Source organism: Ptychodera flava, chromosome 10 (genome assembly GCF_041260155.1).
Source record: "Ptychodera flava strain L36383 chromosome 10, AS_Pfla_20210202, whole genome shotgun sequence".
NCBI classification, from domain to species: Eukaryota; Metazoa; Hemichordata; class Enteropneusta; family Ptychoderidae; genus Ptychodera; species Ptychodera flava.
This window is the reverse complement of record NC_091937.1, coordinates 4,848,274-4,876,035: the sequence shown is the minus strand read 5'-3', so window position 1 is coordinate 4,876,035 and position 27,762 is coordinate 4,848,274. Positions and strand designations below refer to the sequence as shown.

The 27,762-nt window shown below is 38.2% G+C and overlaps 1 protein-coding gene across 1 annotated transcript in view; it reads left to right on the top strand.

Moving 5' to 3' along the window:
* LOC139142959 (matrilin-2-like) overlaps positions 1–24,092 on the top strand; it is a 72,509-nt gene extending 48,417 nt beyond the window's left edge. Inside the window, exons 4-10 of the mRNA XM_070713155.1 lie at positions 19,751–19,888; positions 20,226–20,348; positions 21,437–21,553; positions 22,333–22,455; positions 22,902–23,024; positions 23,381–23,497; positions 23,962–24,092. Coding sequence (XP_070569256.1) covers positions 19,751–19,888; positions 20,226–20,348; positions 21,437–21,553; positions 22,333–22,455; positions 22,902–23,024; positions 23,381–23,497; positions 23,962–24,092 — 872 coding nt within the window. The remainder of the gene's footprint in view (positions 1–19,750; positions 19,889–20,225; positions 20,349–21,436; positions 21,554–22,332; positions 22,456–22,901; positions 23,025–23,380; positions 23,498–23,961) is intronic.
* The last annotated feature ends 3,670 nt before the right edge of the window (positions 24,093–27,762 follow it).

The following is a 27,762-nucleotide window of genomic DNA, read 5'->3' as shown; positions in this document are numbered from 1 at the left end:
ACCAAAAACAAGATCATGAAATGAGTACATGCTGACAATAATGTGTACATCAACTCGGTTCCCCGAAGCCATACCACTGAGAAATATAAAGACAAAGACTATAGTGAGAGCTTTCGTCAGATTTTTCACTTTATTCGGTCTCCCTAAATGTGTCCAGTCTGATCAAGGCTCCAACTTTATGTCTGGTATTTTCAACAAGTAATGGATCAGCTAGGCATTAAACAGTATAGGTCATCCGCCTATCATCCAGAAAGTCAGGGTGCTCTTGAGCGATTTCATCAAACTTTGAAAAACATGATTAGGACCTACTGTTTTGACATAGAGAAGCAGTGGGATGAAGGAATTCATTTTTGCTCTTTGCTGTTAGAGAGTCAATTCAGGAGTCTCTTGGTTTTAGCCCATTTGAGCTTGTATTTGGACATACAGTCCGTGGCCCACTTAAGCTCGTTAAAGAGAAATTCCTATCAGACGATGATGATTGTCTGAATATTTTGCAATATGTGTCAGATTTTCGTACAAAACTCTCTAAAGCATGTGAATTAGCCAGAGAAAATCTTGAGTCATCTCAGCAGTCAATGAAAACCAAATATGATAAAAGCACCTCAAAACGGAAGTTTAAACCAGGTCAAAAGGTTCTTGTTCTACTTCCAATTCCTGGCAAACCACTCCATGCTCGTTACTTTGGGCCATACCTAATTGATAAGAAATTGAGTGATTTAAATTACATCATAATAACACCTGACAGGCGAAAACAAAAACAGCTATGTCACATAAATATGCTTAAGCCATATTTGGATAGGGATAATCCTACTATAACTCAGCCTGTCAGTGCAGTCAGTTCAAACCATTATGAAGATAGTGATACTGAAACTGACTTGAGTGAAAATACTCTAAACTCAAAGCTGGGCTCAGTCAAGCTTCAGCACTCAGAAATCCTGGAGAAGCTGGAGTCTACAAAGTTGGCACACCTCCAGCCAGAACAACAACAACAGGTGAAAGAACTGCTCCATGAATATAAACACCTGTTTAAAGATGTTCCAACAAGGACGAACGTCATCTATCACGACGTTGATGTTGGGGACAGTAAGCCTGTAAAACAACATCCATACAGACTGAATCCAACAAAAGCGAAATATCTCCAGGAAGAAGTCAAATACCTGCTGGACAATGACTTTATTGAACCCAGTAAAAGTAACTGGAGTTCGCCGTGCATACTTGTTCCCAAATCAGATCACAGTTATCGTATGTGCACGGACTTTAGGAAGGTCAACACTTTAACAAAGACAGACACTTTCCCAATCCCGAGGATTGATGACTGCATCGACCGAGTGGGAAAAGCCAAGTATGTGACGAAATTTGACCTACTGAAGGGATTTTGGCAAGTCCCTCTGACGGATCGTGCTCGTGAAATATCCGCCTTTGTTACACCAGACGGATTGTTCCAGTACAAGGTGATGCCATTCGGAATGAAGAACTCTCCGGCAACGTTCCAACGGATGATCAACGACGTCATATCCGGGCTAGACGGATGTGCAGCTTACGTTGACGTGCAGCTTACGTTGACGACGTCGTCCTGTATAGTGACACCTGGGAGGAACACATCAAGCTCATGCGGAAGTTCTTTGAGAGACTGAGTAAAGGCAATGTTGACTGTCAACCTCGCCAAATCTGAGAATGGTTTAGCAGGGGTAACTTACCTTGGACATACTATAGGACGGGGTGAGGTAAAAAATGTTGATGCCAAAATCAGTGCCATTTCAAGTTTTCCTATACCAAATTGCAAGAGACAACTGATGCGCTTTCTTGGTATGGCTGGCTATCACAAAAAATTCTGTCCAAATTTCTCCACAATTACTGAGCCTTTGACTAACTTTCTTAAAAAGAAAGTAAAGTTTGTTGGTCAGAGCAATGCCAACAGGCATTTGATACACTTAAAGCCATACTGCAAAGTGCTCCAGTGTTGTCTGCACCAGATTTCACTTTGCCATTCAAATTAGCTGTGGATGCTAGTGATACGGCTGCTGGTGCTGTTTTATTGCAAGAGGATAGTCATGGTGTAGATCATCCTGTTTGCTATTTTTCACGCAAATTTAACAAATCCCAGAGAAACTACTCTACAATTGAAAAAGAGTGTTTATCTTTGATATTAGCTTTACAGCATTTTGAAGTTTATGTTACTTCTTCAAATCAGCCAATAGTGGTTTATATTGATCACAACCCTCTTGTTTTTCTGCAGAAATTTAAAGGCAAAAATCAGAGATTGCTAAGATGGAGTTTAATGTTACAGGAGTTTAATCTTGATATTAGACATATCAAAGGCAGAGACAATTTAATTGCAGACTGTCTCTCTCGTATTTAGAGTTTATTGTTGTTCACTTTCAAGAAGTTTTACTTTAGAGTAAAAAAAAAAAAAAAATTGAGTACTTAAATCTTTTTCAAGATTACATTTGCAAAAGAAAGATTTTTCTTTGAAAAATTTTCTTTTTTTTGAAGAGGGGGTGTGTTATGTAGGTCATTTCCCCCACACTCATCATGACCTGAGTTCAATTAGTCTAGAACATTCTCAAGGTCACTGCCCTTAATGACCTCACAACCTTGAATTCAATTAGTCATGTTTGGAATGTTCTTGAAAGTTGATTAGTTGTGTAAGAGAGATAATTTTAGAACAGTAATTAGCATGTCAATAAAAGTTCTAGATTGTTCTTATATGCTTATGTAAACACATGAGTATAAATACTGGGACAGCAGGCTTGCAGTCAGACTTTTGGGATCGTGTCTCTTGTGTGTTACTAAACTCCAGCCGTAGTAATTTTCAAGACTTTTCAAGACCTTCACTGTCAACGCTGGATTTATACTGTGGACTTTGTGCAGCTTCAAGCCTGCAAGCCAAAGGACTGTTCATTCATCCGACTGACTGTTACAACTCTGAGACTGGAGCTTTGCCGTCCCAGCTGAGATAAGTAGTCTGTACACTTTTAAAGCTTGTACTCTATCCCTGACTTAGCAATTAGTTTTATTTTCGTAATAAATTTTGTTTAAACGTTAACTGCTGAGTTCACCCTTTTGTTCGTTTTCTCTGCACGTAACACAACACACTCATTATATATTCATAAAAATATAAGAGGAATTTTGAAAATGGTAAAACTCACTTTCCTGAAGCTCAAAACTTTCCCGTTTTCGCCAGCACGCCAATTCCGCTCAGCACCACACGACAACAACAACACAAACTTTGCCGGACATACTTTCGCTTAACAATTGGCAAATCCGAAAATCCGAAAATCCGAAAATTACCAAAGGATGCATGGTCGGCACTCTTCGGAAAAGAGAGGCGAGAGCAACCTGAGGCGAGGCGAACATGGATGGGTTACGTAACCGCTTCACGCCTTAAACAATACCCGTTGCGACTCTGTCTTTGTTTCTCTGTGGTTAGACGTACCAGGTTGTGGGTCATTGATTGTGTCTGTACAATATCGCGCACATATTCAAGTGCAAGCCACAGCTGAGGGTCAATCTTCTGCCTGATGACGCGTTACATTAGCACTTCAGAAAATGCTCTTGCCGTTCACACGTGACTGCTTGGATGTAATTCACGGATTGTAGCTCGTATCTTGGCGTTAGTACACGGTATTGGCGGGGGAAATGTGCGAATGATACTTAAAGATGCACAGGCAAAAGCGAGACTTATACCTCCATACTGCAACTGTGTCAGACTGTTATCAGTATTTCGTTATTGGCACAGCATTTGTGTGATAGAGTCTGACAGAGTGATGACTACCCACTGTCTGCCTTTTGAAAGCTTAACTTCACGTGTTCTGAGGCTTTAGCGGTATATATAGCTCCTTGTGAAGCCCGCCTTTATATAGTCTTAGTTCGGGGCAGTCAGCGAGTAATCATTAAGAGGTGTGGCTTGCATATAGATTTGATTCTTTTTCCCTTGTACTTTTTCATGGTGACCTTTGTTGTCATGTATATGTTATAAAATGATATGATATTGACGCAGCAGTGCGAGACAGTCTTATCACACATGATATCCACATGCATCGTGGATGATATCGTGACTTTGATATATAAACGTTAGTAAGTCAAGAAACGGGAAGAAGATAACGGCATTTCTGACAATGTTTTTTTTTCTTGTCGATTTCTATGTATTTATGTGGAATACAATGAGTTTTTCCGATGAAAAAGCGCCACTAAGCGTCTGTCGACAGCAGACACTATAGTAAAAACCTGGAGCGAGAAAGTGACGCTTTCTCGCAATTGGTGAGAGTCTCTAGTTATTTTCTCACAGCTATCAGTGAGAATTTTTAATGCGCACTGGTGAGCAGTGAGAAATGCACTCCGGTGAGAATCAAGTATGATAACTGATTCATCCACCAGTGAGACCGAAAGTCTCACCGGCCATAGTGAGAATATTTTCACAGTGAGAATGTATCATTATTCACTGGTGAGAATCAACCAGACTCTCCGCTCACAGGTGAAAATCATTCTGGTTAAATCTCACCTGTGAATAAGGAGTCTCGCAGTATTTTCCTATAATGAGGTCGACGACATGTGGCCACTTGACACTATTTTAGTGGTCAACTATTAGACTATGCGGTTTGTCAGGGTATGCGTTGGGATCCAGTTGTCAACTGCAGGATGTACACTGCAGGTTTTTAGTGGGCCACCAAGTGATTCACATTCCATTCCTAATACCTATTTCTATCCTACCCTGACCTTTGGTACAATAACTGAACTGAACTAGGGAGGGAGGGGCTAATCGAGAGACGTGTTTGGACGAATACAATGAATTGGGTTGTACCCTTTATCGACATTTTGTGAGGTTTTACAGCATTTAATAAAGGATATGTCTTCTAATTTCCCCCGAGATTCCCCTATTGCACGACTCAACCAGTGCTTAAACTTTGACAAAACGAACCCACTCCTAACATTCCATCGAAGACAAAAGATACCTATACTATGGATGATTGTCGGTATAGCAATTTGGAAAGCAATTCAGTCGATACTCATTCCAGCTTGCGGTATTGGGCCAATATTTGTCGGCGAGGAATAGATACGGTGACAATATATCCTCGTCAGCAGGCGGCAAAATGTCATTCTCTTGCTCAGCAGACAACTTGAAAAAGGCCAGATATGATGAGCAGAAAGAGTTTATATTTCCACTGTTTTGTAGATTTTGCTGACAGGGAAGGGAAAATAAGCGTGGAACAAAGAAATGGTTGTGCTGATTTTGTCGTGAGAAGAGAGAAGTGGGGAGCTTTTATTGATAGGGAGGGGAAATCGAGAAACTTTCTGTATTGACGATGTCAGTAGGAGTGGGAAAAACAAATTGGCGGGAGAGATAACTGTTATGTTTCAATGTAGCGAATGGCCGTTCACGAAAACGCAGCATGTTTGTCAGATGTAATTAGGCCTACCGCTTGTTGAAAGGGCACATTCAGGCGTACTTGTGTGCGCATGCTTGGAGTCACGTTATTTTATTTGTACTTAAAGGGACAAAGTCGGCCAGTTTTCATGAATTTTGTTTGATACGAGATACTACTTAAATTGTTTGACATGTTGAAAATAATGAATAAATGGGTGACCATGCGTATGTTCGACCCCGGTTTTAGACAAATTAAATGAAACCATCGCGAAAAAGAATTAATGGTCATGACCATTTATTCATTCTCGCAATCATTTCATGTATCGTGTCGAAAACTTGGGTCGAATATATGCATGGTCACCCATTCTTTCAGTATCTTTCAACATGTCAAACAATTTAAGTAGTATCTCGTATCAAACAAAATTCATGAAAACTGGCCGACTTTGTCCCTTAACATATAACGAGACGGTTGCAAGCAATATATGTCAATTTTATCAGCCATTGCGACGGACATGGAGTTTAATTGGTGAAATCATGCAGACCTGACAACAGGTCATTCAGATTACGAAGTGTGTTAATTTAGAATCGGTAGATGTGTAAATTCTTTGTATGAACTTAGCACAGCATCATGTCTGTGAACAAATTATCCTTCATTTGACGAGACTGGCATGTAAAGGTTGGCTGACACCCATGACTGTACTCTTTAATCAGATAAGACAGGAGCCATTAAATACGAGGTGACTCTTTTCATCTAGATTACAGTTGTATCTGTTTAGTTCAATTGTTATCAATTCGGAGTCGATTTATGCATCAAGAGTGTTTCCATGTATTGTACATTAAAAATAGCAAATCAAAGTAAAACCCAACACAGTAAACGTCATTATAAAACGCCAAGTGTATGAAATGCTAGCGCGTTGAAAAGACAGTATGAGAACGATGCCAATGGTTTTGCAATCAGACCTTGTACGATGGCAGCAATGTATAGTTATCAAGGTGATTAAGTCACATAGACAGCATTTGAAGTGCCCTGAAATTCATGTACTAAATATTTTTAATACTCAAGCCAAAACACTTGTTAGCATGCATTTCTTGAATTTTCGTGAGTTTATGACCATGTACCTAAACATTGAAGACCATTTGTTTTTCAATATGCTGGTAAACAGCTTGACCTGATTTCGCCATGATGTAAGGTCAACCTTTACGGAATCAGCCTTCCAAGCAGTTAGACAAATATTTGAAACATAGACTAGTTGCAATGAGCAGTTAGACGATACTGTTGACAACGTGATATCCAGGGTTGACCTAGTTTAGAGTCAATCAATCTTTATATCCTGGTCAGATCCGATGAACATCCTCCTTATGATTCGCTACCATCAATACAAAGCGCCACAAAATAACTATACGGGATATACGGAGATTATTTCATGCAATTCATGTCGTCAGTTTGTAGCACCATATTAAATTCTTAACGTACCATTTGATGTACGTGAAAACAATATCCCCATAGCAATTCCCACAATGGATCAGTCATATTTACTAGTGTGGTGTATGTGTCTACTTTGCTCATTTGAAAAATACCTGCAAATCATCTTTGTCAATTCAGCTTCATTCACTCTTCGTGTGTTGACAACTCCTTTGTGACTTCAGTGTGTTACTATTTAACGTTGTTTAGGAAATATGGAATATCATAATCATATTCTCAATCGAAATCATAATCATTATCCTCGTCATCACGATCACTGTCATTCTCGTCATTGGTTCTAGTACTGCATGCAAATGTGTTTAGCCCTCAGTTCAATGTCAAGGCTTTTGCTGAAGGCTTTTTTGAATTTGCTTCTCATTTTAGTCCGCCAAAGTCTGTGGCCAATCTATCCCTGCACGCTAATCCTTATTTATTCAGCCAATTTCGTTGCAACTGGCGTATTTAAAATACCTGCGTAGACCAGAAACATTGAATTTAACATTTTCAATCCATATTTTATGCAACAGTGATGCACCAAAACGTAATGAAATGAATTGCCACCCGGACCCTCAAGGACAGTTGTATCAGAGTGCTTTTGTCTATTTTTGGCTTGGACCAGTGATTGAATAGGCGTCGGTGAGAGTCATAGTATCAAGAATCACAATCTTGTGGCCCTGCAAGGCTTTGTCGATGTATACACTGTCAGTTTTTACACACATGATGAATTTCCTGAGATATCATCAGCTTATTCTGTGTGACACAGACAGAATACAGGAGGTTGAAACTAGAACCAGCCTCTTAATGATCTACCATCATGAAGGGGCCAATTATTGCAATTTTGGAAATAAGATGCCGAGTTAGCATCTCTCGATGACGGCTTCGTAGCAATCGTCTTTGAAATCAGTTCATGAAAGTACCACCATCGTTCAAGTATGCGTGTCAGACATGTGCATTGATTTCGGTTGAACAAAACCAATGGGATCCTACCGAGCTTGGTGAAATTTGCTATCGCGCAAAATAGAGACATTTCAAAGAAATGAAATCATAGGAAACATTGCGTCATTTACTTCATTAATAATAATAATATTAATAATATTTGGTTCTTATATAGCGCACTTTTCCACAAGTAGATGTGATCAAGGCGCTTTACAATTTTATTACCCCTGGTCACTGGACCTAATATGATACCACTCAACTCCCTGGGGAGCAGACAACAGCTCACATGTGCAGCCAATAAGCGCAGCAGAGCTAAACGCACACATAACAACCTCTGTCCTACCGGGTACCCATCAATCCTGGGTGGGGAGAAGCAATGAGGAATAAAGTGCCTTGCCCAAGGACACAACACCACAGCCATGCCGGGGCTCGAACTCACCATCCTTTGATCGTGAGTCCACTGCTCTAGCCACTGGCCCATGATGCCTCCAAATAATAGAGTGGTAAACTTTTAAAATGCCCTATTTGTTTGCTCGCTTTTCCGTTTATCTTGATGTGTATTTTTACTTTACAATTGACATAGTTGTAGTAATACGAAACAAAATTGCACATCCTTAAATGCTGGAATAGGTATACGCTGAAATATTTACAAATTACGTACCGAGTATCAGAGAAGGTGACTCTGAGAACTTGATGAGTTTCCTATTTGGACATTTACTTGAGTTCAAATTCATTACTGCTGTTAGGCAGTCACTTATAGGCGTCTTTGTAGATTTAGGGTGAAGCCCTTTTTGGAAAGATCAATAGGTTTGCATGACTATGGTTGTTTGCGTGACTATAATTGTTTGAGAGTATGAAGCCGGATACAATCGATTTACTTCCATACATTGATTGATTAATTACATGTAACGACTTTGATCAAAGGTGAAATGTCATCGCTGTCTCTGTTATGCGCCGACAAAGACAATGCTTAGACACGGTAACTGACATTATAACTGATTATTCAAGCCATGGTGTTGAAGGAAAACAATCTGAGTTCAGATGTGTTAAACCACGGTCCAAACCTGGAGCAATAATGCCTTTTTAAACGTAGACACACAAAGTGTCTTCAAAGCAAAGTTTTAGTTCTCCATCGCGTAAGTTTTCCGAATTATCAAATTTCAGTTGGCCTTTTCTTTCATGTTGTTTTTAAGAGTATGCGTAAGACTTGCTGTTGATAAACATAAACGAAAGTAAAACAATGGGCAACACAGGTATCGTATATCTCGAGAAGTGGTGGTTGTCAAAGAAAAATACAAAGGTGGAATATGCGCAACGTAAGGCTGATGGAAATATTCCATATGCATAAGTTCAAGTCAAAACCCCGACTTGTATCCCTCGGAGCAATGGTAACTTTAAGGTTCTACATCGATAACCTAGATGAGGAGAGTCGTCCCACATTTAATGATTCCTCTTATCTTATAAAAGAACAGCCATCGGTACCATCCAATCTCTGCATACCAATCCTGCCAACTGAATGACGATTTATCTGTAGATATCACATCCTTGAAATGAACCAACTCACCTGACAATTTTATCTTCATAAACTTTTTGACCAAAACGAGTTACTATGAACTAAAAAAAGCCCAGTTCACTAAACAAACTCGATGTCTGGCAGGTGGCAATGGCTGATTATGTTACTAGGAAACGGATGTGATATCATTTTCTGTGTCCGAGTCAAAGTAAACAGACGAGTTCTTTGTACGTAGAAACGCCTGATCGTACCTTATTCATATTCAACAAGCAGTACATCATTGAATGTGTACAAGCTGTGAGAAGAGTTCAGTATCACTCGAATCCCATATTTTCGACATTCCATGCAGACATCCGAAACATTTGAATATTGACAACTTGATGGCAACCTGAGAATCAATTACGATGAAAAATTGTGACCTCAGCCGATTCAACGCATAAATATGCTATTTTAGTCCGACAATAACGAGAGAACCATAGCATCTGCTGTACGTGACTGCTCTCCTGGTACGATAGGGAACATTACCCTTCCATCTAATTAGTTTCTCCCGTCCCAAGTACCTGCCAGGAAGTATTTTCGATACTAGCTATAATCTTATGGAAACTTCCATTGCTTTCTTCCAAACACAAAGTCCACAAGGCAATTTTTGCCTTACGTCTATTTTCCATTCCTTGTCGGCAAACATCAAAACATAACCAGGCATACACTCTGTCCGCCTGTTTGTTCTGTTGCAAGTTGCGCAAATTAATTAATTAATTAATTAATTAATAATTAATTAACTAATTAATTATTGACAAGTAAGATAATGAGATGTTATTGCCCGCTAATGAGGCAATATTGCTCACTCACCATTTTCCACCAGCTGATGCGGAAAAATACTCACCATAGACATAAAGCGCTTCCGAACGATTGCGTTTGCTGCCTGAGTTTGTGAGATCTTAATCAAGGTGCGAAAATGAATACTACCGTCTTAATTCCATTACGTGTATTTTACGTTCTGATGACCTGGATTGAATTTCAAAATTAGTGTACGGATGTAAAACCATTGTCGAAATGGCAGGTTCGGCCTTCCATTATGTATGGCAGGTATCAACATTACATATCAGAAGTGGATTCGTTCTGTCAAAGTTCAAAGACTAGTTTCGTGCGATCGGGAATGTCGATGTACAAAAAAAGGAAGGCGTATAATCTCGTGATGATTCACTCAAATGCCACGAAAGCTCTCTAAAGGGATAAAGTTTTATTCATTTCGGTCGTCCATACACTGTGAATAAGCACTCTTCTCATTTCGAACTTCTTCCTTAAGGAGAACTCAGTAAATATATGGCAGGGAGATAGACAGGTGAGTTCTTCTTCTTACATAAAACCTGATGACTTAGTACGCATCTTGGCAAGACTCTCAAATTATGTAATCTAAGCCTTCTTGCAGTAAATACATCCATGATTACTTTCCTGTGATGATTGATAATTCAGCATGTGTCTGTAAATAGAAGAACATAAATTACTTCTCACATATAATGACCGAAATGGATAAAGAACAGAAAGCGACTTTGTCCATGTGAACAGTGTGCAGTAGGGTATTAGAGATATACGACTAATTGTATCTCCAAAACCTAACACTACCATAAAATATACAGGTTCATCAGGTCACGTGATTCCAAAACAGGTGCATGCTGATGAAAACCTGAGCTGATATGCGCAGTGCAAATCTTGACAACAAATTATTCTGAACCTTTGTCAGTATGTGTACTTGGATTTCTTCTCTTCCTTAATTGACGTTCTGACATTGATCATCACCTTCAAATCGCCCATCCATCTACATGCCTGCGAAACTAACTCTTATGTTCTGGCACTCTGTGTGCTATCACATGAGCAGTCCGTCCTCGTGATCCCTTGTGCGCGTTCTTGGCAGTAAACATTTGTTCAAATGCGGCGCCGAATGTAAACTAATTCGTTTACATACTTTAAAAGTTTTAGTCTGGTAAACTACATATGGTTATCCGTTGTTTTACATTCTTGTCTAGGACGGTCAATATTTTGTCTCGCACACATGCCAAAAAAGGAGACCCGTAAGAAAGGAAAAACACGGATAATTTAACGTGACGCCTGGATAGCTACTAATGTCCTTCAAGGATGTATTGAGTATTCATGTTCAATATTTTGGTCGTTTCATGCTGTTCTCTCTCTCTCTCTACACACACAAGAGAGTGAATGGTAGTCTTTTCGTTATTATGTCACTTTCAATAAACATGTCTTGTTGGTGTGCTATACAATGTAAGGACATTGATGATATCAGGATCACTATTCGCCTTTGATCAAAGTCTTTACAATTAATCCGTCAATGTTGGGAAATAAATTGATTAGACCCGGAAATGTAGATCCGTAGATCCGGCTTCCTGCAGTCTGACCGTCATAGTTACTTGAATCCGGATTAACCATTAAAGTCTACATTCTAAATTATTTGGGATCTATAACATCCAATCAGGCTTCAATTCCAGAAATCGATTGATGACATGTCAGGATATATAACACTGTCGTTCAAGATTATACTAGCATTTGGGAAACGCTCCTAACATTATTCTCAGAGCATCTCGAGGTAAGTAAATATTCGAAAAGTGAGTTTCGTATGTTCTGTAATCGTTAAATGTTTCATGAGAGATTTTTAGGCAAAATATGTATTCCTACCTATAACTTAAAGATACTTATAAATGGCCTTCAAACACTATAGGGAGGAGGTCATCTCGTCTGCTCAACTTTCGTGTTGATAAGCATTGCCTCTTCCCAGAAATCGGCAATGAATGTTTGTGCAAATGTGAATTAACTTCAGCAGTGGATGCATGTTTAGGCCAAAAAAAAAAAGAAATGTTTCTGGTCAGGTCTTTCTTTAAAAAATGGTGCGGCGACGCGCATTTTTTTTTTTTTCCCTCAAGGGAGGGAGGAGGGTCAGTTTATAGTTTTATCAATATAGTCACATATATACTGTTCATGCAGTCACTGATCATGCCCCAAAGAATTTTCTCTTTCTCTTCAGCCATTTTGGTTTGGTGTCAGCCACGGCCGCCGGCCACAAACAGAAAAAAAGGGTGACGCGCTGTTGTTCAAGTGACGCCCGCGCTGACCAGAAACATCTCGTTTTCATTTTTTAGCCTTATAGTATACCAGTTTTTTTATTTTTCAAATCACTGCAAGACTTTGCCAAATAAACTTTGGTTGTGTCCCTGCGTTTGTATGAACCTGCTTAAGCAAACAAAAACGACAATTTCAAAACACATTTTGTTCAGTTAGTTTATCATCTGGAGGAAAATTTCTGCCACGTTTTCAGACTGAGTCAGAATATTGCAAAATCAGCAAATGTTGGTTGTTTCCATCCATTTTTTCAAGTCGCCTACTGAGCCAATCATACTTCAGAACAAAATAGTTGATGCTTTTTAGTCGCTCTGTCATCTTCTCCACTACTGGTCCTTAGACAGAACACGGTCCTCCATCACAGCGGCCGTGGACAGAACAATATTTTAATATGGTTCACTGAAGCAGATATTTTTCCCTCATTTTCATACGTATTTTCATCATGAATGGTTGGAGAATGGACGGCAACTCGTTCTGTGTATTTTTGGTGTTCCTGGCTCTGTTGGTACACTTTCATCGATGTGGCTGAGTGAAGACAAAAAACAGCCATGGTCATGGTGCATTTCCCTTTGTTTACAGCCGGGAAATCTTGCTGAGCTTGCGTGACCAACAGGTGTCTGCTAATGTTTTGAATGCTAACTTTCCAGTTGATATTTTACGTATAACGAACACTCAGACGGGAACGACAATTTTACTGCAGGAACTCACAAGCGAAGGAAAAGAGGTAGGAAGGGTGGTGTAAGACAAAACTGAGACAGCGAAAAGCCAGACTGCCATTACCAACTGTACTTCTAGCAAACGTTCGTTCTTTACGTGCAAAGGTCGATGAACTGCAAGCTAATGTAAACTACATGAATGAATATAAAAATTCATGTCTGTTTGCTTTCACGGAAACTTGGTTGGATGAACAGGTTGGTGACCAAGATTTATTTGTTGATGGTTTCGGTACACCAATCCGTTTGGATAGAGACAAAGAGAAGACAGGAAAAGATCATGGCGGCGGAGTGTGTTTTTATGTAAATGAGCGATGGTGTAAAACCGTGACTGTCCGTGATGGAATGTGCACACCTGATATTGAGCTATTGTCTATTTCTCTTCGTCCGTTCTATATTCCCAGAGAATTTTCTCAATTGTTTTTCACTTTAGTCTACGTACACCCACGAGCGAATGTTTCTACAGCAGCTGAACACATATCAAATAATTTACAGAAATTGGAATCACTTGCCCCGGATGCTCCGAAGTTTGTACTTGGTGACTTCAATCATTGTGACTTTAGCAAGAGTGCAAAAAATATCCACCAATATGTTTCGTGTCCTACTCGTTTTGATAAAATACTTGATAGGTGTTATGGTACAGTTCCTGACGCATACAAATCTTTTGCGTTGCCCTCTCTTGGATCTTCAGATCATAATGTTATAATGCTTGCCCCTATCTATAAACCAGTCATTAAGCGGATTCGTAGAGTAACAAAAACTGTGAAGAACTGGTCAGTAGACAGTATTTCTAGCTTACAGGCGTGTTTCGAATGTACTGACTGCGAGATGTTTTATCATTCTTGTATCGATTTTAATCAACTTGCCGATGTCATTTCTTCCTATATTTCATTTTGTGCGGATTCTGTTATTCCTACGAAAAATGTTAAAATTTTCCCCAATAACAAGCCATGGGTGACCAAAAAAATTAAAGTCTATTCTCAACCAGAAGAAGAGAATCTTTTTTCAGGGTACATCAGGCGAGAAGCAGTTGATAAACAAAGAAGTCAAGAGAGCGATTAGGCAGGCAAAGTTAGATTATAAAAATAAAATTCAATCAAAGTTTCTTTCTGGTAACTTTCGATCTACTTGGCAAGGTATCAAGCATATGGCAGCAGTAAATAAGGTTACTCCTTCAGAATCAAAAGTTACACTAAATAACTTAGACTCAGCGGCGCTGCCAAAGGTCCTGAACACATTCTTCACTCGTTTTGAAACAGAGGATTTTTCATCTCAAATCTCAAATCTAAAACAGTCATTGTCTCCTGAGTTAGGGATGTCTATTGAGACAGAGAAAGTAGCTAAAACTTTAAAATCATTAATGTGAACAAAAGTCCAGGTCCTGATTGTATTTGTGGTCGCACCCTGAAGTTCTGTGCTGATCAGCTTAGTGTAGTCTTACAACACCTTTTCCAAGTTTCTCTTGATACAGTTAGTATTCCTGCCATATGGAAAAATTCTATAGTAGTACCAGTCCCAAAGAAAGCTAGCCTTAAAGAACCCAATGATTTTCGACCTGTTGCTATTACTTCCCTGGTAATGAAACATTTGAGAAAATAATTAATCCATTATTCTGACAAAGGTTGGCAACAAACTAGACCCCCTACAATTTGCATATCGACCGGGAAAAGGTGTTGAAGATGCTAAGCTTTTCATTCTCAATACACTGTACAAACACTTAGAAAAAACAGGTGCTCATGCAAGAATCCTTTTCGCAGATTTCTCCAGTGCTTTCAACACAATCCAACCCCACATCCTTGCAGAAAAACTCTTAAAATTTAATTTTAGCAATCAACTTGTACTTTGGATTATTGACTTTCTTACAAATAGATCACAAAGGGTGTTTGTCAATGGTATTTTGTCAAGTATCATTCAAACAAATACAGGTTCTCCTCAGGGTTGCGTTCTGTCTCCTCTGTTGTACATCCTTTATACTGACGATTGTAGAAGTACACATGAAGGTAGCCATCTTGTTAAGTTTGCTGACGATAGTGCTCTGCTTACACTTCTACAGGGATCAGAATGTCATCATGGTCCCGCTCTTAGTGAGTTTGTTGATTGGTGTGATAATTCGTATCTTAACTTAAATGTTAAGAAAACTAAGGAAATGATAATTGATTTTAGGAGGCAAGAACGCAACCCTCCTACGTCCATTGTTCACGATCAAGAAGTCGAGATTGTTTCGAAGTATACATACCTTGGTTCAATATTTGACAACAAATTGAAATGGGATCATAACACCGATGCTATACTGAAGAAGGGGCAGCAAAGATTGTACTTTTAAGGAAACTGCGTTCATTCATGGTTGATAGACAAATTTTATCTCTTTTTTATAAATCTTACATTGAAAGCGTTATCTCATTTTCATTCATTTGTTGGTATCAAAATCTGTCTGTTAAAAACAAAACTTCACTTGATAGAATTGTTTCACTTAGCTCAAAACTAATTGGTATACCCCAGAGAAGTCTTTCTACGTTTTATAATCAGCAAGTACTCAGGAAAGCCCGCTCAATTCTTTTGTCTAGTGATCACATTTTATCAGCAGAGTTCGACACACTTCCCTCTGGTCGGCGTTTTAGATACCCAGCTTGCAGGTCAAACCGGCGCAAGTTGTCATTCATTCCAACCGCTGTGCGGCTTTTAAATGATTCCTAAACTGTTTTTTTTGTATAGTCCTGCGTCTCCTACCATTTTGTAAATTTGTATTATATATTTTTGATGTTGTATTTGAGCCACGCTTTTTAATTGCCCGTGTTTGGGATAAATAAAGTTCTATTGAATTGAATTGAATTGAATTGAATTGAATAATGTTGCTGAAATTTGTGTGAGAGCAAGCTGTTCTGAGTATCTTCCAAAAGGTGTCTCAGAATTTATTTAAACCTTCTGAAACAATTTTTATGCCGGAAAAACTTCCAGAGCGGTGAATTTAACCCTAGTTGATTTCTTTAAAATTGTGCTCCAAAAAAAACTAAGCAAGATATAAAAAATCCGAGACTCTGGAAGAGCGTTGTGACAGCTCGTATACCAGAAAGTTTGAGCCAAATATTTTGAAGTATCGAGACAAAACATACGGAAAACCGATTTTTTAAAGTAATGCAAATTACCTGTCACATGACAGTTTTGTAAATTACGGTGACATTGTGCTTACACTGTGCTTACACTGTTTTGGAACCTTAACTCGACAATACCATTTATCAAACATAACATACAAAGTGTAGACCAAAACATGACATTCATTATAAAAGATGATTCTGCGAGACATATATAGGTGCCCTGTCGAATGATGAAACCTTGCCCTGCGAGATGTAAACGTGAAAACCGCACTGTCTGACTAACACAACGGAAGATATATGATATAGGATTCCCCATTTGAGGGATTTAGCCTAGGACTGGCTGTGGTTATACTTTGTAAGGAATCGCTTATGACGTATCTGAGCAATGCATTAACAGGTGAAAATTGTAATTTGAAGATGGGATCGGCAGTCACGGTGACTCACACCACCTCTTGCCATTCAGTGTACGTATTTCAAATACGGTCACATCCGTCTTCCACCTTATGGACTTATTTTACTAAGTTCAGGTCCCGGGGGGGTAACTCCATGGCTAATAGTACGGGGGGCTCCGCACGAACATGGAAACCCAAACTGTTGTGATACCAGTTTTGAGCAAAAAACCTACCCTTTCTGATACCTAGTTGTGGAAACGCAGCTATCTCTTGGCGGGGTAGCGTGAATTGCTATGTGAGTGGGGGGGTTGACCTTTGACCCGCATAGCAACTCACGCTACCCCGCCAACAGATAGCTGCGTTTCCACAGCTATCTGATACCATACAATACCATACGTATACAGATACGACTCACTCGCCTTGCGTACCAGGGGTACCAACAGTCAAACCGACAGATCGGAAATATTGATGGTAGATCTGGGATGTAGATACATGGGTTTCCAGTGTTGACAGCATGATTTTTTAACAAATGTCAGTTTGTGTTTAAAACCGGACCCTTTCTCATACCAACACCTCGTGAAAAGTATACCCTTTCTGATACCAAACAGTGCAAAAAAACGACCCTTTCGCGCGGACCCTCCCCGTATAGCCATCTATGGGAGTTACCCCCCCCCCCCCGGGTTCAGCTACACCGATTGACGCTAGCAATGTGTATGTAATGACGTCACTGTGACGTTTTCCGAGTTAATTATCAAGTTGACTCAGAGACCCTTTCTAGAGGGTCAATGGTTGACTTTACCACTGCATCGCGTGTAGGTAACGGCCTGAAGTTGTATGCTCAATGTTTAGTAATTAAATTTAAGTCAAAAACTTGATACTAGTATATGAAATGTAATGTAGCATTTGGACCTAGAGTATATGTAGAAAAGAGTCATTTGTTTCATTTTAGCTATTCTCTCCCAATTGGGACAGGGGTCGCTATTCTCTCTTAATTGGGACAGGGTCGAAAGAATCAACATTTAAAAAAAGTGATTCCAAGCATGATAGACAAATTTATACCCACTCTATGCATATTCAGTCAAAGTACACAAAAATAAAAATGTACATACGGCGACATGAACATTTGATACTGACCTAGACCCTATGTATTGTCAATTGGAGAATGATATCAAGTAAGATATTTCCCACATTGTTATTGAAAGATTAAGTTGAAATTATCAGTTATTATTGAGCAAGAGTTTTGGATAAGTAGTAATCATTCGACCTAAATCTTTTGCCTCAAGGTGGCTACTGGGATCATCAATAAATTGCTTAATATACCCTAAAATGTGGGGCAAAAGGGCGGGCAGAAAATGGAAATTGAAGGAAATGAAAGTGCCAGAAGGCATTTGAAAAGAATTTGATATTCAATAAATTTGCAAATACCCCCTTGTAATTTTAACTTTTTTCAGATCCCCCTGGCATATTGTAAATTTTTTCAAGTTCCCACTGAATTCCCCCCTATCCAGAGGTGTTTGTGAATGCAGCCTAAGTTAGCATTTGTCTGCTCTCCGTCGCTTCCCTGAAAGAAATTTCCGAAATTTAATTAAATTCCCTGCTGTGTCACTATTTCCGCTATTTTTACCATAGGGGAATATTGTAAAATGAAAAAGACCACTATCACCGTCCTTGGCATTTTACTACTCATTACCATATCAGAAATAATACCAGCAGGAGCTTCCTCTTGGTGGGGACGACGACGACGGCGCCGTTGCTCGCCGTCGAACTGCGAAGTCAGCTCGTGGAGTTCTTGGAGTTCTTGTTCTGCACCATGTGGTACAAGTGGGCAGCAAACACGGACACGAACAGTGACAACAGAGGCCTCGTGTGGTGGATCTTGCAACATGGAGCTATCGGAGAGTCGATCCTGCAATAATCCTGGCTGTAATGATCGTGGTGAACCGCTGTCATCGTCATGTCAGTGTGATCCAGGATGGACTGGTACCTGCTGTGAATTAGGTATGTAAATATTAAGAACAACAACAAACTTCAACACAGTAATAACAGTCACTATACTTGGAGCCATAGGTTCTCTCTGCTTATGATGTACGTAACAGTACTACCACCATGTGGAAAACAGTAATGGTACTGACGATGATCTACAAACAAGTATCTGGTAGGCGATGTTGAAATGGACGAAGTGCGATGTCATTACAAAAGTACACGACAGGAAAATTGTCGGCTCTGCGAAAAAAATTGACAGGGCAAACTTTAGGAAGTACACATCTCGCACTTTCACCCGTCGATTATCTCATAAACATGGGTAACAAATTATAACGGAAGGACATAAGACTCATCATGGAGTGATCCCAAAGTTTAGCCATACTGGCCATTTCACGAGTCATTAAACATTACCACTTTTGAACGGAAATGTAACTATACGTGTAACGTAAGACAATGAATTTTAAATATTCTGAGTTAATCCTCGTTACAAGGAGATTATTCCACCCTTCAACGTTTTACACTTTTCTTGATGGATGAAACTTACTTCTATGATACTGTTGATATGTGTGCGTCACTGTGCCCTTCTTTTCCACCAGATGACAATGAATGCAGTCGTAGCAATGGTGGTTGTGAACATAAATGTACAAACACTCACGGAAGTTACGACTGCACATGCAACTCTGGCTACACATTGGATAGCAACGGTCACACATGCACTGGTAAGAAATAATGGTGTCCAGATCACTTTGTGGAAAAATTCGCTCACAGTAGATGCCACATTAGATTTTCGCACTTCTTAAATGTCTTCGGAGAGATGAAAGGGTTTTAAAGGGAGGGGGTCGTCGGAATTCTGCTCAAAGGTTGCCAGGGACCCCTACGACCGATGTAAACACCGTATAGGTACGTTGGCGATTGTTAAAAGTTAAAACATTCTTGTTAACAATCAATATCATAAAATTTAAATTTTGCAGCTATGTTGACGTGATTCAACTAGATACCATGCATGATGTACATTGTTTGTAAACAAGAAAGTCGCACAAGCGCAGTTCCGACAACTCTCCCTTTATGTCAAACGTGATGCGTTCGTTAGCCAAAGCTACGATGCCTAAGGACACTGACATGAGCTACCGTCATTTAATGCTTTAATCCTTGTCTTTCTTCTACCAAGATATCGACGAATGTCAGGAGGGAACCCATGATTGTGATTTAGAAAATCAACAGGTGTGTGCGAACAAACCTGGTACCTATGAATGTGTCTGTGAGACAGGATACCAAGACGATTCCTGTGATGGCTTCTTTTGCACAGGTGAGACAATTGTTATAACATATGACAAAGATTACATCGCTAACCTACTTAGGCCTAATCTGACAATGTAACGGTGCTGTTCAATGATTTTATTGACACGTAACATAGGACGACCAACACGGAGTTTTCTGTATCAGATGGAGTTAAGTGGGAAGAATTGCATTTTTCTATTTGCTAGAGGGTTATATCAATTTTGATTGTCCTCCCAATATTACCAGTATATGCAATGAGAAATTAAGAGGAGAATGGCAAAAAGCTTGATTCAGGTATCATAATTCGTCATTCTCCTCAAAATGAAGGATAAATTTCCACATTTCACTTTTGTTATTAATTCCAGACACTAATGAGTGTGCAGAGGACATCGATGGCTGCAGTCAGATTTGTACAAACACTGAAGGTAGCCATGAATGTTCATGTCTCGATGGTTTTGAATTAGCCGAGGACAACCATGCCTGCAATGGTAAGTTGAATTACGACTTATAAGGAGCATGTGTTGTTTTGAATTTTACTTCTCATAAACGTTTTTATTGCGGAAAAATACAACTATGCGATTTCTTTGATACATTTCTCACGTTGAGAGTGTCCGTGCGCTTGATACGTCATCTGATTAAGAACGTAATCAGTTGAGATTGAGAAATGTGCATCTGCACATTTGACGCCATTGTAAGCATGTAACGAAAATTAACAGCACCCGTCTTGTTCATACGCCCTAAACATTACAAAACTTCCAGTCAGCAGCCTTTCTCAGATGGTTATATTGCATATTGCAATGCACCCAAGGCTAATTTTTTTACATTTAAATTAAAACTGCCTACTGCTATTTAATTGTGCTTTTGCTGGTATTTTTGCCTCTTCTATGGACTGGAGAATGATCTTTTTGTCTCAAAGAATAAAAATAGATTAAAGAAATAGTTATGCTGCTGTTAAAGTGTGAATAATCAATGATACTTCATAGTGCTCAAGTGAAAAATCCATGGAACGAGTTGCGCAGAGATGTATACCTATTCATATTACGCAGAAGAAAGTCATGTAATCAAATTCTTATATCAATATATAACATAATAAATAGTCATCAATGATAAAATGATAAAAGGTTCAGCGGGAAATGTGGCATTTTTGACAATTTATTACAAAATAACGTAGTTTAGCAATGTATATTCAGAAAACCAAAATATTTGAAGTATTTCATTTTTCCCATTATACTTAAAAGGTAGAGTATGCATAATAGAGTACGATTGATAGTTTTTCACAAACAAAATACAGTGATGAATGAAATCATTACATACTTTGTTCAAAGTTCATGGCATCTGTAAACGTCAGAAATACAAAACCATTGTCTGATAAAAATTTAGTAGCTCGATCAACCCCGTTTTACTATGCGCTCTATGATAGATTCTGCTGTCAACACAAACAATGAGAATATTACAAAACGGTATAACTGCCATTTAAGTTTGTAAGCAAGTTAGTATGTTATTGTACCCAACATGAACACAAAAACATGTATTCACTTAGCGCAAAGTAAATGAAGTATCTCCTTTTCCAACTCAGATATCAACGAATGTGAGAATGATGGATGTGATCAGATCTGTGTCAACGCCATTGGAAGTTTTGTTTGTTTCTGCAACGATGGTTACACTCTTGGTGAAGATGGGACCACGTGTAATGGTATGCAACACCATCAATAATATGCTGTGAGAAGTTGAAGGACGTCTACGATATGGCAAAGAAAGACATACCTTTCAAATGAAGATATATAAACAATTGTTTTTGAAATTATGAAATATTTACCCCGTAAAACAGAAGTTGCCATTATGGAGATAGATATGCAGGAAATATGAAGGTTTGACAAAGTAGGCAACATATTCAAACGATGAATTCTGAAATCATTTTACTGCTATTTCTGACTACGCCACCGGACATATAATAATGCCATAATACTTAAACCGCCATGTTATGTGACGGCAGTTGAAATTAAGCAAGATGACGATTTCTGATGCTTTGCCTAGCGGTAGACTTTGAAATACATCGGGGTCGCGTCTTGCATTATAATGCTCCCCAACACACCGTATACGTAATCGAACTTCGGCCACCATGTTTACCACATTTTATCTAACATTTGAATTGAAAATTGTTTGGCAACAAGCAAAACATGTCCACGTTAGACGAAGAATATCGAATTGTATATTTCCAGTATGTAAAACTCTTGCATTCGATATTAATCTAACATCCAAATAATTCACTACCCTTTCCAAACTCTGTTTCTTTTCACAATTTACGTATATAGATATGACTCAAGTCCATTGCAAATTTTAGCAATGCTTTGATACACTGAAACGTGGTAGAAAGTATTTTGTTTTTTCCCTCAAACAAATGTGTACGTAGAAATAGCTTTTCTGAACCAAGGTGATACTTCTAGTGTTATTTATCTGACTTTTTATTTGAAGACATCAACGAATGCGAGACTGAGAATGGCGGATGTGACCATACATGTACCAACACAGAGGGCGGCTTTGTGTGTTCTTGTCATCCCGGATTTGAGTTAGATGAAGATGAACCGACCTGTACTGGTGATGTATCACTTACACTTATCAAGATAATACCTATTTCATTAGAGTCTTCACTGTCTTTGAAGTAAATAGCCAATGTGCATTTGAGAAAGGTTGTTTCTATACTCAGGATGACAATTCAGTCAGATTTCAAGCACGTGTCATTCTTTTTAGTGAAGTATGACATATTACGATTCCCATCATTATTGTCAAAAGTTAAGCGACTAATATGAAGAGTATCACGATTACTATGCTTGTTGACATTCAATGTTAAATATACTTCTTGGGGAGGCCACTACTATGGGCTCTGAATACAGCAAACTTTAGATGCAAATGAAGCAAGACGTGCATGAATTGTCACTTGTATAGTTAATTAATTTTATAATTAACAACCTCCTTGACAACATTCCATGAAGTCGTGGTGTCGGACAGACATGAAAGTCAATTTCTCTTCCGCGCTCTTGCAGATATTGACGAATGTGCCGTTGACAATGCTGGATGTGAGCATGGTTGTACAAATCTTGAAGGCAGCTATGAATGCTACTGCAATACACCATATCATCTTGACAGCAACGGACACACTTGCTCAGGTGAGAGAATTTTTTTATGGACACCATATCGCTCTTGAAGAACAAGACTGTCAGTTTATGTTGACACCTCTTAAATGTGTACTCCTTTTCTTTAAACGTGACGTCAGGTATCCACATGTGAGAGGGCAGTCTCTTTCTCGTTTCAGCCTGGATTAATGGTCATTAACAAAATGAAATATTGTCCATGGAATTGTTAGGGTCCCTGCCTTGCCCGAGTCTCAGTGAGCCTCAGATACTGTGTACTCGTTGTTAAATTCATTCAAAGCAGTACAGTAAATTTACAGGCGTCAGTTGAAGCTTTCCTAACGCTTTTCTACGATTAATTACACAAGATTCTCTTTCACTTGATTCTACAGATACTGATGCATGTAGCAAAGGAAAATGCGATCAAATCTGTGAAACAGTCAGCAACAAACCTGTCTGTAGTTGTACTGACGGCTATGAATTGAGACCAAACGATAAATCGTGTCAAGGTTAGTATACAACATATGAAAAGGACATTTTGATTCGAAAAAAAATTCTTCAAGAATCACATGGTACTTTTGTATTGATTCATTCAGATGGCTATGAGACCTAGATTAGTGGTCTGCATCTCGATGACTATCTGTCTCGAGGCGCGTTCTATCTTAGGTGCGACACTTATCGAAATGTGACCGTCATTTGAATAATGTACGTTACCTGATAAACCGACATTGATTTGATTATTTTCAAATTCAGTTATAACAGTCCAAATGAATGTCTCTTATCTAAAACAAAAATATGACATTTATAGAGAATTATTTTATACAGCTTGTCTTCAGTTCAAATATCAAAGTCTCCCGTTGCGAACAAATTGGGACTTTAGGATACATTTTGAAGCACTGTAAGATTGTGTCTCTATGCAAAAAGTATTCATACTCGACAGTTTTAAAATAAGCGTAACCGTTTTCATCCCTAGACATCGACGAATGCAGAGCTGGTACACATGAGTGTTCCCATGGTTGTGTTAACACTGAAGGCAGCTACTACTGTACTTGTGACGATGGATATATTCTGGATCGAGATCGACGGACATGTATCGAGGTCTAGGAATACTTTCATTTCTGACAATTATCATCAACGACCCTGTTTCACACTTTTCGACATAGAATCGTGACACTCGTGAGCAAAATTGTATCCTTCTTGCCATAGCTAAAATTTATCACGCCAAGAAATATTACAGTCAGTCTAATGCCAGGACCGACTACATGTAATACGTGTCACTTTATGTAAATACTATCAAATGTCCTAATGTATGTCACTATTTCAATACAAATGCTGATAACTCTTTGCTGTTCTGTCATACTTTGTCTATAGAAATTCAGGCGATTTTTGCATACAAAAATTCACTAGAGGTTTGCATGTAGAAATTCACTCGAGCTTTATATTAAAGAAAGTAACATATAGGCCTACAAGCTCTTTCTTGTCCTAGTGCATTGACTCTGACGGGATGTCAAAAAACCAAGCTGACGTTGATCAATCTTATAGACTTGATTTCAATAAAATATGATACATTTTGAGGGAAAATTAGTGACTTTTTATAAAGGTTAGAATGACTTAAAACAACAGAGTGCATTTCTTTTACTGACTCCCGCTAACTCTATTCAACTGTGTCAAAAAGTTAAATCGTTCACGGTATTAAAAGGAAATAAAACAACATTACACCATGCATTTCAGAAAATGAGAAGTCTGCTAGATTACATATGTACAGCTTACTCTTCTCAATTGCCCCGTGAAAGTAACGCGAGTCCGCACTTTATGTGACTTTAAAAAGCTGGCATTATAATAAGGTTGAAATAGACAAACTTCAAATGTTAAAGTTTTATTGGTTATCCAACTCTGGTTTCCCATATAGATGTTAATCTTACACCTAACTGTGTTGCAGCTGCTGTTTCCCTACTGTACCACGCTCTAGTTAGTGACGAGAGAGAGATAACAATACCATGACCATAATTTTTTTTTAGGTAGGTAGGTAGGTTGGTTTATTCTGTATTCCAAGGCCTTTGGCCCATAATACAACAATAAAAAATAAAGGAATGTACATTTCAAAAATATGTTATCTGTGTCATCTAATAAATTAAACAAAGTATATAAATTAACTATTCAAATCATTTAACTCGTTACGTAATTTCATAGCATGAAATATAAAAGCAGCTAAACTTTGTAAGATTTGATCATTATGTTGGGAAGTAATTCAATGAACTTTTCTGATGATGGCGATTCAAAATAATATATTTGTAAATACTTTCTCCGCAAATTCTGGAAAAGAGAGCAAACTAACAGGAAATGATATTCGTCCTCTACTTCGTTTGAATCACAGAAAGTGCACAATCGTTGATCTCTTTCAATCCCATGTTGTCTATCACTTTCAATACGTAAGTTATGTGAAGAGCAGCGAAACCGTGCAAGCATTTGCATATGGATGGGAATTTTAACAGCAAAAATATATTTCTCAGGCTCTAAAGAAAGCTTGAAAGTACGATATGATATTAACTTATCCAAAGTACAGATTTCACTATACCAACTTGCAAACAAAACTTTTTTAAAATTTTTAAACAAATGTTTCAGAAAACTCTTAATATTATTCACACTTTGATTTTCCCATACATTTTGAAGGTTACATACACCAGAAGTTCCTTCACCTCATGCACCCATGTTCGTTTTTTCCTTGTTCCAGACATTTCAATATTGTACAACATGTCATAGCATTTCCTTGGATACCTGTACTTTGGCATATTTACAAGTTTTGCCCAGTATTTTACACAACGTTTAGCAGTATATAAATGTATAGAATATCTCCCACATTCTCCCAACACAGTGACATTTGGAGCTTTGCTAGAGACTCCCAAAAATACACGACAAGCAAACTGCTGTACTCTTTCTAAACAGTCATATTTCTTATAACCCCAAATCTCAGACGCGTAGGTTAATATAGGTAGGATCATAGTATCAAACACTTTAAAATAAACATCATAAGGGAACATACCCATCTTTTTTGTTGTTTTGACAATATTTAAAAATGATTTTTTTGCCTGTTGAGCAATAGTTTTAGTTGCCATGGACCATTGCAATCGACATGAGAGTAAAATACCAAGATATTTGTAATAAGAAACTACTTCAACAGGCTTTCCGTTAAAATACCACTTTTCTGATTTGGACAAATGACCCCCAGATTTGAAAACAATAATTTTTGTTTTATCTAAATTTACATTTAACTTCCATGAATCACAATAAGAGCTTAAATTATTCATCAGGCGTTGTAATCCAATAATCGTGTCAGAAAAAGTGTGACATCATCTGCAAATAAAAGGCAAAAGATTTATATTAAATATGGAGTAAGTTGTACACCACGTAACTCATTTCTGTGGAGCTCATTTGGTAACTCATTTATAAAAAAAGAAAACAAAAAGGGGCTTAACATGCACCCTTGACGAACTCCTATTGGACAGTCAAAAACATCAGTGAGTCCACCCTGGGATCTAACGCATGCTTTTACATTTTATACATAGCATGAATCATATTAAACATTTTACCACCTATTCCCCCTTTTAGCAAAACATACCATAATCTCTGTCTTTCTACTGTGTCGAACGCCTTGGAGAAATCGACGAAAACACAATAAAATTTGCCGCGTTTAAGTGTCAGATATTTTTGTACAATACTTTGGAGAATAAAAATATTATCAACGGTAGAATAACCACGCCTAAAGCCAGCTTGTGTTTCATCAACTTTACCAAGAGATTCGGCCCAAAAGGTCAAACGATTGTTGAGAACAGAGGTAAAAATTTTACTGAATACACTTAACAATGAAATGCCTCTATAATTTCCTGCAACATTTATTTGACCTTTTTTATGTAGAGGGACAATTATTGCTTTGGTCCAATCGTCTGGGAACAGTCCAGAATCAAACAGTTTGTTAAAGAGAACTATTAAACATGGCAACAAGTAAGTTTCAGAAACTTTGAAAAATTCTCCTAATAGTTCATCAAATCCAGAGGACTTGCCATTTTTAAGATGACGAATTGCTTTTAAGATCTCATGACCTGAAATCGGTCCATTTAATATGTCATAATCCACCTCTGTCATAAATGGAATAACATCCGTATTTTCTAAAAGATCCTTCAACTCATCAGATAAAGAAAAATCATAATTAGCCCCAGGTTTAAGAGATAACAAATTACTAAAATAGTCAAACCACTCATCTAGACCAATGGTGTTTGTTAGTGGTCGTTTAATAGTCAATTTTCTTATGGCCGACCAAAACAATTTTGAGTTGGACGCACAGTTTGAGGCTAATTTAGATTTTTCTTCTTCAAAATAAATTCTTTTTTTGGAACGACATTTTTCCTTAAAAGTACGTTTTACATCTTTATACTCCTGTAACAAAGCAAAATCATTTACTCTACGAAAACGTTTCAATAAAGCATACTTTTTTGCTTTCAATTCCGAACATTCAGTATCGTACCAATGAGGTTGCTTCAGTTGATTTTGTAATTTGGTGTAAGACGTTTTGCCATACCACATGCTGTCGCAGCTGCTTTGAATAAATTCCCAACGGTCGCAATGCAGTCACTAACATCAGCATTTGCATCAGCAATAATATCATCTAATTTGTTCACATTGTTATCCGACTGCAAGTGGTTTAAGAATACATTTTCTTTCTCTGAATCCCAAACATACTTTAATATAGATTCCCCATTTGATACATTTATTGTACTTC